Here is a 13,576-nt window from a genome sequence, read left to right as displayed (position 1 = left end):
AATGAGTGGTGCAAGGTTTTTTAGCAAACTGGACGCATCACAGGGATTTTGGCAACTCAAGCTTCATGAAGACAGCACAAAATACTGTACATTCAACACGCCATTCGGACGATACTGCTTCCTAAGAATGCCATTTGGAATATCTTCAGCTCCAGAGATTTTCCACAGGACAATGGAGCACATGATAGAAGGCATTGAAGGAGTTAGAATGTATGTGGATGACATCATTCTGTGGGGATCCACACTTGAGCAACATAATGAAAGACTCAATAAAGTGCTGCAGAGAGTCAAGCAGTATGGACTGAAGCTGAACAGAGCAAAATGTCAGTTCGGAGTGACAGAAATCACTTTTCTTGGAGATAAGTTGACAGCAGATGGCATCGAACTGGACAAGGACAAAATACGAGCTATACTGGAGATGCCACGGCCAGAAGACAAAAAGGGTGTTCTGCAAGTACTTGGATGATTAATTTCATCGGAAAATTCATCCCAAACCTGTCTTCAAAAACAGTTCACCTGAGACAACTTCTACACGATAGTTATGAGTTCAAATGGAGCGACAATCTTGAAAAGGAATGGCAACAACTGAAAAAGACACTGACAACAGAGCCAGTCTTGGCATATTTTGATCCAAAGAGAAAAACAAAGATATCTACAGACTCATCAAAAGATGGGATCGGAGCCGTTTTGTTACAGGCTTATGAAGACAACTGGAGGCCAGTGGCCTATGCCTCAAGAACAATGACTATGTCAGAATGTCGCTATGCCCAAATTGAAAAAGAGACTTTAGGGTTAGTGTACGGATTTGAAAAGTTTCACAGCTATGTCTACGGGTTACCAACATTTGTGGTGGAGACAGACCACAAGCCGTTAATTGCAATCATAAAGAAAAACTTCAGTGAAATGTCTCCATGCATTCAAAGACTCATGATGAAGCTACAACGCTATGACTTCAACTTGATCTACACACCAGGTAAACTCGTTGTGTTAGCAGATGCTCTCTCTAGGGCCACTACACAAAGCAAAGAGCAAAGCTCTACAGAAACAGATGTAAGTGTACATGTAAACCTAGTCGTGAAGTCACTTCCAATGTCAGACATGAAATCAAAACAAATTGCACCGGAGACACAAAAAGACACTTGTCTACAGAAAGTAATGACACTGTTAAATGGAAAATGGCCAAGAGGTGAATGTTGACCATAATACAACATCAGAGCAGAGTTAAGTGTGGTGAGCCCGATCTCACGGGGATTCGTGAAACTGTCACGTAAGTTTTAGTTTCGGTTTCGTGGGCACCAACACGATTTCGTCATGTTTTTCGTGCCGCTCACCACGAAATGCGCACCAATGTATTTTAAACGGCGGACTTTTCGTGCCACTCAGAACGTATTTCAAAAGAATGTGTATATTATATTTTTAATGTAAAACCGTGGCGAATCCAACGCTATATTTTGCATGACATCGTCCCTAAACATAACCCTAACCATAACCCTAACCATAACCTAATCATAAGCCGGTGGTACACTTACCAATTTGCATAGGAATTTCAAGAATGTACGGCGGCCGGCGGCCGCAAACGCAATCACACAAGCAGTATACGCCGATGGACAGCTTAGATCGTCATGAATCCGCCGGTATAAACCACTTTCAGATGTGATTACCACAGCGAAAAACATTTCGTGGTGAGCGGCACGAAAAACATGACGAAATCGTGTTGGTGCGCACGAAACCGAAACTAAAACTTACGTGACAGTTTCACGAATCCCCGTGAGACCGGGTTGGTGTGGTGAATGGACTTTTGCTAAGACAAAGCAGAGTAGTAATTCCACACTCACTGAGGAAGGAAATGCTGAAAAGGTTGTATGAGGGACATCTCGGCATAGAGAAATGCAAGCGGAGAGCAAGAACAGCAGTCTATTGGCCTGGAATAAATGCAGATATTGAGAAAATGGTCTCAACTTGTGACACTTGTATCAAACACCAGGCAAAGCAACCAAAAGAGCCTTTGACCATAACAGACATTCCAGATGAACCATGGCAGAAAGTAGGGACAGACATTTTCCATCTGGATGGTAAAAACTACTTGCTAGTCATTGACTATCTGTCAAACTATCCAGAGATGGCGCTATTGTCCAATATGTCAGCGACTTGTGTCATAATGCACATGAAATCAATCTTTGCAAGACATGAAATACCTCAGATTCTTTACAGTGACAATGGACCTTGCTATAGTTGTAGAGAATTTCAACTATTTGCACAAGAATATGACTTTAAACATGTGACCCGCTGTATCCGCAGTCAAATGGGAAAGCAGAAAAAGGGGTACACATTGTGAAACAGTTACTCAAGAAAGCACAAGACAGTAAGGCAGATCCTTACTTGGCACTACTGAGCTACAGAGCTTCACCATTAGAGCATGGTAAATCTCCTGCAGAAGTACTAATGGGAAGGCAACTACGGACCACTCTTCCTTACTCAACCACCAAGAAACACAAGCAAGTCCAAGACAAAATGAGACATTTACAGAAGAGACAAAAGGTCAACTTTGACAAGTCCTCAAAAAGTTTAAAACCACTGGCACCAAATGATATAGTCAGAGTGGAAGATGCAAACATCTGGACAAAGAAAGCAACAGTACTGGAGGAAGTGAATCCAAGATCCTACAATGTGAAAACTGAAGATGGACTGATACTAAGGAGAAACCGGAGGAGTTTGTTGCATACTTCAGAGACTATAAGATCGGAAGATGGACAGTGTGAGGACAATAACAAAACAATGCACGAACCAACCTCGCCTGCAAAGGACGGTGTTGAGAAACGTGACCAAGCACCAGCGCTCAGAAGATCGGCACGCACTATTAAAGCACCTGATAGACTTAATCTTTAAATGAGTTAAATCAAAAGTAATAAATGTTTTGTGAGTGTTAAAAAAAGCTAATTGATCTAACTAAAAAAAAGGGGGAAAAAAAGCTTTGCATGCAGATAACATGTTACAGTAATGGTTTTTGAAGAACACATTGATGCAGTAACTTTGCAAGTTAATATACAATGTGTAAATGCGTACTGTGTTATGGTTCAGTTTTCATCCAAAGAAAAGGGGATGTGCTGATTGTACTATTTTTGAGTGTTCACAGTTACACCACTAGGGGGCTGTCTAAGCTAAGTCCAGCTCCGGAGGAGAAGAAGCAGCACCAAGTTGTTGCTGGCTAGCGGTTGAACAATGCAGCAGCCATGTTCAATAAAAGGGCTTGAACCCACATATTTTTAATGTTTTATTAAAAACATTACACGTGGGACCAAAAAAAAGATTTATGTTGGCTCAGCAGAAAGGAGCCAGTCGAGGTAGTTGGGACGCCTGAATTGAACGCCTCTTGGGCGGCTTGTTGGTGTGGCCAATGGAGGTATCTGCTACTGGCATCTTTGCTGGGACTTGACGAGGGTATGAAGCTGGGAGAAACTGGTGACGCAGCATGAAAAGTGTGAGAATGAACTGTTGAAGAGGTGTAAAGAGTGAAGTCGGCATCTCGGTGCCAGAATGAGAGCCGAACTTGTTGAATGGGGTAACAGATTGATACGAGCGAGAGAGAGGGAAAAAGGGGTGGATTGCTTACTGTGAATGGGGGATGGAAGGGGATGACTGGCAACCCATTGCCAAAACAGAGAGAGGGAGGATGCTGGAAAAAAAAGGATGAAAGAGGGATTAGCTCACAGCCTGGTGCCAGACGAGAAATGAAAAGGTTGTTGGGAAGTTTCAAGGGAGGAAAGGTGAGTTGGTATCCCCCTGGCTTTGTATCCACTAGCCAGAAATGTCTGTCGTGGTGGAGATGGAGACAGGTTACAGCAGGGTAGGTTGCTGGTGGATGGGATGAATCATACCTGGCAACCTGGACAGAGATTTGGAGAGTATGGTGATGTCATGCTTGGTTATACAACCGCGGTGTCTGTAGTAGAAGATTGTTGTGGTTTATCATGTACTGAAAGCTCCGAGCGTTTGTCAGAGGTTCAAGTAGCTTGACTTTGCTGTTAGTGAGGTGGCACCTGAAGACCAACGGCGATCTGGTTGGAGATCTTAATGGAGAGAACATCACCAGGACAAGTGTCAGGAACGTGGACATGAGAGTAAGATGAGCAGTGGCGGCTGGTGCTGAAATTTGTTGGGTGGGCTAACAAATGCATAATACCAATTAAATGGTGAACACAGCTGCAAAAGTAACATCACCTATGATACACACAGTTACATCAATTACAGGTACACTATACTTTTTTAGTGCTCTACATCAACACTCTCTCTCTCTCTCTCTCACTCACTCACTCACACACACACACACACACACCACTACAAAACGTGTTCCAACTGCAACGACTGCCCACAGACAGCCTGCTGCAACTGTCTTATTACAACTGTTTGGCGACATGTAGTGCAAAACACGCCTTCAGTACAACAGATGACCTCAGCAAAAACAAGGTGTCACAGTCCTTTAACAGGTCAACATGGGCCTACCTTATTTGAAAAGAAGCTCACATCGACGGCCGATGTGATCCCAGTCTCTTAACTTCCAGCTTTTCCTCCAAAGACATTGAGGAAAATGGACAAGAAAGCAAATAATCCACCTCGTTCATGCTAACGCCCGCCATAGCTTAACCTTTTCTCGCTGCGTCAAAGGCCTGTGGGCTGCCTGAAGTTTTCCCAAATGATCAGTAAATCACGGGGGCGGGACACGACACCTGTCAATCACTTACAAGAATGAAATGAATGAAAGCGGACTGTATCTGCTGGGGCTGTAAAAAAATAAGCCCATTTAGAGATATGCTATGTTTTTCTTTTGACTGATTGGTGCTGTTGCTACGTTTTTTTCACCTAAACTTAAAAAAATCTGTTGTAAGTTATTTAAAAAATAGTTTTCTCATCTTTTTTGTGTTTGCTTGGGAGGGCTTAGCCCTGTTAGCCCATTTATGCCAGCCGTCCCTGAAGATGAGTGTTTCCGGGTGCATTGACATTGTGATTCAGCTTCTCTGGAGGCTTGCTTCAGGCATCAAAGGTGTCTTTTTTTTTATTTGGGTGGAGCTACGGGTAGCACAATGACGCCATGCTCTGAGGCACCGCATCAGCATCTGTCAGATGGACGATTGTTGTGGTTTGTCATTTGATCTAAGTCCCAGGAGTTTGTCAGAAGTTGGAATAATTTACCTACGTCTTCAGTGTGGTGGCAGCCAAAGTCTTCCTCTTTGCTTTCTGAAGACCCACGGCAGTCCGTTTGGATATTTCACTGGAGCGAATGGAAGTTGAGGAGGGAGTAGTTAAGGTTTGGTCTTCCCTGACAAGATCCTCCCTGGTTTAAGATGGAATCAGATGAGGAGTGACTGATGGAGAAGAAGAGAGGAGTTCTGATCAGAGTAATTTCTGTGGGACAAGTGACCCGGTTACTGATGTTCCTGGAGCGACGCTGATCCCCTCGTCTTCGGGGTCTCGTTGTGGATTAAGCTGATCGGCGTGGAGGAGATCTGGAACCAGGCTGAATGTTTCCTCATGAAGGGCAAGGTGGATGAGCGTTTGGTGGTAAGTCAGGGTTTTCTAAAACTTTCAGACTGGCAGCGTGGCTAAATTATGTGTTGCTCTGTGCATGAGAAGCAAGACTGAACGAGTTGGAAGCAAGGGCAGAGTAGTATGTATGGATATGGGACAGGAAGGGGGATGACTGAAGAGTAGCAATATATGAATCAGAATCAAAAAGGTTTTAAATAAATTTTCAATTACAAGGAAACTGACTTGGGATTTTAGTGCATAGCAGTAAACAGCATCGTATAGATAAACAGTGTTGCTATACAGAAGGCAGCAAGTGTTTGTTATTGGGACATGCAATCAGACAAGAGACTGTCCTTCAAAAGTTATGAGATTGGTTTCTTATACCAAATCAGAGCAGGTATCTTCTTTGAGAACACAAAAACATTATACCGTCCACTGTGTTGTCTTCGTAAGATTATGGAGATGTCCTGTAGGCTCAGTGTGAATAATAAAAGGTGAACTAATTACTGCTAAGTCATGATTTTGTACACAGTCATACTGTACGAGTTTGCTCATTTTGGCAAAATGTTGTGAAGAAACTGAAGACAAACTCTTTCTGTTCCTCTGTGGATCTGGTTCATGGTCCGGTGTAGACCAAGAAAACTTAATACTCACCTCAGGAAATTATTGAGGTTTGTGTTGTCTTGGTGATGCAGTTTCTTCAGGACTGATCCCATGATGTCTTTCACATCAGACAGTATTCTTGCTTCTGTTGGTGTAAAGATAAGGGATTATTTAGAAAGAAGCACGAACCACTGTATCTAAATAATGCACAATATGAAGTATGTAAAATTTGGGTGAACATGTGAGAGCAACTTGTGTAGCAAAGTCAACTTAATTTGCCTCAGAGTGTATCAGGCTCATTTTATGGACACTTACTGAATTCATTTAAAATCCATGTTTGGTATGTTGACTGTTAAAGTTTTCTATTTTTCAAATGTTTCAGACAACAGAAAGTATTTTCCATGACCAGGATAGAATCAAACATCAGGCGCACAATAAAATTGCATTGCAGAGAAGTTTAACCCAGAGGTCGGCTGTTGGTTGACATTGTTCAGAAATAAATGTAACTACCTGTGTTTGATTGTGTTTCATTGTCATGCTATCATTTATTTGGTTGTTGCTCTTTGCTAGATTCACCCTGAAGATCAAAATATTTCTTTGCTTATTGGATTTTTTTAGAAGGCATAAAAAAGCTACCTGTGTGTCCCAGGTCACTGAATATTGGAATTTGTCAGTACGGTTATTGTGAATATTTCATCTTCAATAAAAGGGTATCTCACCTTTATCACTTGTTGATGGCAAAACCTGAGGATGAATAAAAACTGACAGAATTTAATCAAGAAATTTAACAGAACAATGACCTTCATGTCATTAAAATGTTTGAGCAGATAATGAAAATATAATATTTTTAATAAATCCTGTCTAATCAGTATAAACCTGTAATCAACTTACTGAAACAGCATAATCTGCTTCCTGATCTGAGTTTTGTTCTTCCTGGTGACACAAAGATCATCAAAAATCCTTGTAAGTAATTTTATTGTCAATGAGATACTCTAAACTTTTATCCATAGATACCATCATAATTTTTTTTTAAAAAGTTCCCTGTAACAGCATGCATCTACATTAGTGAGATTTATGACACCAAATGTTAAAGTGAGCAGAATATCTTCAGATGCAGAACATTACCTTTAACTGCTTCAGTCTCTTCTTGAATTTTGCTCTTGGTCCCACTGCTGGGATCAAGTCTTTAATGTCTTGATCATCGAGATCATACAGACTTTCCTTGTCCATGCTATGATCTGTAGTTAAAATATTTAGTTAAATCTTTGTCATTCAGGAATAAACATTATCTTCAAATAGCTGCAGAAATCTATCCCATAAAGCAGTGAAACATGTGGACACAGCTGTTAATGTGTCAGTGGCTGTATGAGCTGAATGCATCTTCATTCTCTTCTACTGTAACTTTATTTAACAGCCTCCAAGATGCTCCAGCAAAGCTCATGTCTCTGCTTGTTCTGTGTGATGATGTACAAATGTTTCACCGTCAGTATTTCTGTTCACTCACAAATGAGAACAATAGAACCAGCAGAACAATGCTGCAGCATTTTTATGTCTGTATTAGTACATGTTATGTTTCATTATTGGCAGATCACATCAATAATGAATAATACTGTACAAAGCAATGATATATGGTCATACTTTACCTTTAAATCTATCAATGAGCTCACTAAGACCCCATTCAGTCAGTTTGTTACAAACAAAGTCATCCATGACCAAGAACAGGAACTGAAAGATAAATGAAAATGTTGTAATCAATCATTGCTGCTCAACATTTCAGAGTGTTGTGATTAATTACCCCTTAACTGCATTTACATGGAGCTTATACAGGAAGATGAATCAGCACTGAGTTGTGATTGAAGCTTAAATGGTTCACCTGATATTGAAGGTAACGCAGACCAGAGCAGGTGAGGAGTTCAGGAGGGCGACGTCAGTAGAGACACAGACCTGCAACAGGCAGCCAAAGACATGAGGAAAAAATACAGCAGCAACAGTTCAGGAACAACAGGAGGTGAGAAACAGGAGAGTTCTATAAAAAAGGAACGGATCAGAACAAAATAAACTCTATAAGAGAGGCAGCAGGAATAAACCTGCAGTCAGAGGCTGACCAGGAAATGAACCATTGAGCAGGAAATTTATTCAAGTGCTAGAAAAACGGGTTTGCTTTCTACAGACCAAACCCACTGAAGGTTAGACAGAGTGTCATTTTTCTCCACTGCATAAAAGTAAAGTTATTTAATTTATTACCAATAAAACAATAATAAAATAATAAAAATTCCTTAAAATTATGAAAAAAATGTTTTATATCAAACCAAGAGTTGTTTTATGACCAGCAGGAGCCAAATAATGTTTTCAGTGATTTTGGTAACACTGAAGTGTATAAGAACGAAGTTATTAATTTTTTAACTATAAAAATTCCTTAAAATTCATATTTTTTATTTAATATCAAACTAAGAGTTGTAGTATGACCAGCAGGAGCCTGCTTATGGCTGCAGTGATTTTAGTGACATTACAGTGTATAAGCGTGAAGTTACTGAATATTTGTGTCTCTTAGCTGTTGCAGCATTTTTGCAATTTGCTGATGGTCCCTGTTCACTCGTCTCACAGTCGGCTACATAGACACCAATGTTAGTTCTACAGCTTGAAAGACAGCGACTTTTGATAAAACTGGCCTTTTAGCACATTGTCTACCTCACAAAGATTTGAAAGAGACATCGTTTATGTTAACCCTAACCCGATCTTTACTGAACTCAGCTTCCTCTCGTCTTTGGAGACACAACAGGTTGAGAAAAAATGAACTGCAGCGTGTGCAAGATTTGGTATTGATCAGATACCAAGCAAATACAGGGCCAGGATCACCGATACCGATACTCCAGACTGACTTTTTCAGTAGTTGGTAGGTTTAGAACAAAGGTTAGGTGCTGCTGTATATGGTCCAGATCTGGAATGAAGATAGGGTTATAAATGCTCACTGGGTCTAAGGATCAGACTAATTCCTGGGGAGGTTTTCTGTGGGTCAGAAGGAAAAATCTGGGTTGCTGATGAAATCCCAATGTGAGGGATAACCTCCTTAAACAGTGTTTATTTTTAACAGTTTGGTCCATATTTGTACAAAACCTCGGTCTCTGAAATAGGAAATCATCTTTTAAGGTGCATTTTTACATTAATTTATAGCATGAAGTTACTTTTGTAATGTTGAATATGATCTTTATAAATTTTCCCCTATGGTTATTGCCTTTGATAATAAAGTATGACATTGTCATTTGGCCACGCCCACCTGGTCCCACCTGGTTACAAGTGAAACACCACAAACACTATATTTACCAATGTTCCCTAAACGCCTCACAGTGGAGGTGGATTTATGGCTCTTTGAGGGGAGCCAGATCTTAATAATAACAATAATTCTAACTTTATTTGTACAGCACCCTTAGAACAGTGTTCACAAAGTGCTCTGACAGTTAAAACACGCAACACAGACAATCAAGCAAGACACAGGAGACAAGTCAGAGCAGTCGATTAAAGTAAATAATAAAATGATACTGAATTAAATGAATAATTAGCTAGATTAGCACGCAAATCAAACAAGGGAACGAGGCAGTTTGAAAATTAAAGAATAAGATTGAGGGTTAAAATTAAAAGTAAAAAAATGAGAGAATTAAAGAGAGACAACATCACACCAAAGGACCAGGCAGCTAAAATTAAAATAAAACAAGAGAACATCTAAAATAAACAGGACATAATAGAGAATAGAACACTGAAACTAATTAAAGCTAAAAATAAACCTCACATAAAAGTAATTCCATAAAAATGGGTTTTAAGAAGTGAGAGAAGCGAATGACTCTGTAACCTTATCTCTTCAGGCAGGTCGTTACAAACCATAGACTGTATCTATAATGGACGTAGCATCTGGCTCCAGAATTGAAGCCAAGCCGGAAGTGTCAAAAACTTGCAATATCACGCCGTCCGCTAGGGTTGGCTCCAAAAAGCTTTTTCTCCATAGACCCCAATTCATTTTTGGAAAAAATAAAATTTGATAGACTGATGTTCTACAGCTCAGGATTTTTTTCCCGTTAGTTTTCATGGTCAAAATGAGAGATCAGGTGGCTGATCTTAAAATAAATCAATACTGAATTTTAAATAAATCGTTAAAGTTGGCGGAGCCAGGGGGCGTGGCTATACTTGATGGACAGCAACAGAAACCTCTGCGGTAAAATGTGGGCGGGATAAGAGAGTCCCCAGCCAATCCTGCCCCTAGTTGCTCTCCGGTCCAGTCTGTTTGATGACGCTTTTTACGTCACTGGCTCCAAAAAATCCAAAACGGCGACCAGGAAGTAGCAAAATCCGGGCTTCATTTTCTCGGCGTTGAAACCAACGGGTGACGTCACGGTTAGTTTATGCCTGTTACAAAGTCAAGGTGCTGATAAAGGAAGAAGCCGCTCCTTTCAAAGAGCCATTCAAGATACTGGCTCGTTGTTTTATTCATTTATTTTTGAGAAGTCAGGGTTCTCACCAGGATTTTTTTTCAGCGTAACAGCAGGTCCTCCTGCACGCGCGCGCAATAGACGGGAACGCGCATGAGCGTATGCGCAATAGACGGGAACGGGTCAATCGACAGGAAAGTACGGCTGAGGTGGGGAGACATAAATTAACCTAGATAGGCACCCAGTCGATTTAAAACAAAAGCACATGGCATTATCTGTCAAAATAACAGCGCAGCGGCCCTAATCACAGTGTTAACCCTTCCTGTTCGGCCCGTGGTCAGGAAGCCCGGGGTTAACCCCCTTCACTTCCTCAGCAGCCGTAGAGGCAAAGACACAGGAGCCCAGCCGTATCGAAGAACACTGCAGCCTTTATTGTCTATCAGCAGTGCCTGAACCGCACAGTACCGTCCAACCCAGCAACTACACACCTCTCCACCTCTACCGACTGCCGTCTCGGGCTGCATTCAAGGTAGCTTGGACATCTCGCTCTCCCCCTCTCTCCCACACACACACGCTGCTCTCTCTCCCACTCTCATGATGGAGCCACACACTCTCATAACAACAGCGTAATCTTTGAAATGCGCTGGCGTAGTGGCCCTAATCACAGCGTAATCTTTTAAACTGAGCGTAATGGGCCGTTAAGACTGCGAGAGAGGAATATAAACCACCTTTCGTCAAAATTGACAGCTTCCAATCAGAAGCTGCCACGTCACAACTTTGACAGGTGGCCCCGCCCCCTTTTTTACCGGAAGTCCCGCCTTACCACATGCTCTTTTACAGGAAGTCCCGCCTTACCACGTGTTATTTTAGAATGTGTTTTTCCTGGAAGACCCTTCCCCTCGGACGCCAAAGTCAGGTCTAAAGTGTCTCCCTAACCCTCAGCGGCTTATCTATTCGGTGCAGATGCGCCCCTCCCCCTCCCCCTCCCCCTCCCCTCCCTCCCTCCCGGGTCCGAACTGTCAAAAAGTATTTTATCTGATCTGGAGCAGACGCGTCCCTGTAAAACAAAAATTTCAGCATTCTTGTCCATCCACCCTATGACAAAAGTTTTTAGCATTCTTTTTGACAGAGAAACCCGTGAAATCAAATGTTCTCTATTAGCTTTCTCCTATCTCGCCTTTCTGCGCGCTACCCCTGCGACCTGTCACTGAGAGCTGTCGTGACCGTGTGAGCGCTAGATACCTCCCCCAGCTACACTGAGAGGAAGCCCCTCCTTAATCGAGAGGGTTTATCAGCGTAGCGGGGGAGAAGCAGGTTTGTTAAACAAGCAAGCAAGAATCTTTTTACACTCTCTAAGTTAGTTAATTTAAACACAAGACACTCAACAAGAACTAACAAAAAAACCTTGGCTATTTAACTGTTTGAAATATACCAATCAGAAAATAAAACTTTAGCAATTTAACTGTTTGAAATATACCAATCAGAAAATAAAACTTTAGCAATTTAACTGTTTGAAATACTCGAACCGAAAATAAAACATTAAAAATTTAACTGTTTGAAATATATCATTTGGATAAATAAAACATTAACAATTTAACTGCTTGGAATATATCATAAATAAAAAAACATTCACAATTTGACTGTTTAACCCTTAGGGCCCTGGGGGGGGGTTTAGGTCCGTTTTTGACAAATTCTGATTTTACCTTTATATTTCACCTTACAAGCTGTTGATCTTGCTTTGCTTGGTATCTTTTTTTTCAGCACAACCTCACTTGTGTGATTCTATAATTTTTTATACATTTTGATATAATGAATGGACACACTTGACCTAAAATAGCAGAAAAAATACAAAGTCTGAATAGAAAAAAGTTAGATTGTTTTTTTGCTGTGGACACCATAAACATCTGTAATGAATCTTTTTCAGAACTTATAATGTAAATATAAATTGTTTGTCATAAAATAATGTACAAATTTAGCAGTTAACACAGTTATATACCACTATTTGCACTAAAATGCAGGAATTTTTTAGGCGTTTTTGCACAAGTATTTCCAAAATCATGAGGAGTCACAATAAAATTTTACATAAATGAATTTGTACCATTCCAAAAAGCTTTTTCTGTCCACCACAATCTATACAATGACAAAAACAATAGAAACAGGCTTTAGGGCCACAGGAAGAATCCAGAGTCCTGTGTAAAACAAAAAATTTCAGCATTCTTGTTCATCCACCCTATGACAAAAGTTTTTAGCATTCTTTATGACAGAGAAACCCGTGAAATCAAATGTTCTCTATTAGCTTTTCTCTAACAAAGAAAGAACTAACAAAAAAAAAACTCAGCAATTTAACTGTTTGAAATATACCAATCAGAAAATAAAACTTTAGCAATTTAACTGTTTGAAATACTCGATCAGAAAATAAAACATTAAAAATTTAACTGTTTGAAATATATCATTTGGATAAATAAAACATTAACAATTTAACTGCTTGGAATATATCATAAATAAAAAAAACATTCACAATTTGACTGTTTAAAATAGATCAATCAGAAAATAAGAACCGACAGTCTTTTATCCGGAAAGTTTCAATGATGTAGAAATCAACATATAGTTTAAACAACAGTAGTAGTTCTTGCCATAATGCTGATTGTTTGTCAGAGACTCCTGCTGAGAGAGGCTGCAGTCAGGCTGACTGCTGGAACTAAACACAACTAGCTGCTCATTCGTAAACTGAAATGAGGAGACCAGAATAAAGGAGGCTGGAGGTGCAGCCTACATCCACAAAGCCATAATTCAAGCTGTGCATTCATTTAGGACATAATAATTTAGATCACTATTAGGCACCGGACTGTTTTACTGTGGCTGAAACTCTGAGGTGCTTTACAGGCCCTGAAGTAGGCCTCTTGTTTGATTTTTTTTTTTTTAGTTGTTGTCTTTTCAGCAACTTCTAGTACTCTGCTTCTCTTAAAACCAATTTAACCAACTTCACTGACTACAAACTCACGTTTCATTCCCCGGCATATTTCTCAATAACG

At 40.4% G+C, this 13,576-nt stretch overlaps 1 protein-coding gene across 3 annotated transcripts in view; it reads right to left on the bottom strand.

Moving 5' to 3' along the window:
* LOC110972909 (nuclear GTPase SLIP-GC-like) overlaps positions 1-13,576 on the bottom strand; it is a 40,792-nt gene that overhangs the window by 13,282 nt on the left and 13,934 nt on the right. For 2 of the 3 annotated variants that reach the window (XM_051941336.1, XM_051941337.1), the window contains 6 exons: positions 8,000-8,070; positions 7,770-7,851; positions 7,252-7,364; positions 7,018-7,059; positions 6,846-6,870; positions 6,178-6,271 (listed from right to left, as the gene is read on the bottom strand). In XM_051941336.1, the coding sequence (XP_051797296.1) occupies positions 6,178-6,271; positions 6,846-6,870; positions 7,018-7,059; positions 7,252-7,364; positions 7,770-7,836 (341 nt within the window). In that variant the 5' untranslated portion in view covers positions 7,837-7,851; positions 8,000-8,070. Of the gene's footprint in view, positions 1-6,177; positions 6,272-6,845; positions 6,871-7,017; positions 7,060-7,251; positions 7,365-7,769; positions 7,852-7,999; positions 8,071-11,399; positions 11,458-13,576 lie in introns of those variants that run through there. The other variant, XM_051941338.1, reaches the window with a different exon arrangement.

This window comes from Acanthochromis polyacanthus, chromosome 21 (genome assembly GCF_021347895.1).
Source record: "Acanthochromis polyacanthus isolate Apoly-LR-REF ecotype Palm Island chromosome 21, KAUST_Apoly_ChrSc, whole genome shotgun sequence".
NCBI classification, from domain to species: domain Eukaryota; kingdom Metazoa; phylum Chordata; class Actinopteri; family Pomacentridae; genus Acanthochromis; species Acanthochromis polyacanthus.
This window is presented reverse-complemented; position numbering and strand designations above follow the sequence as displayed.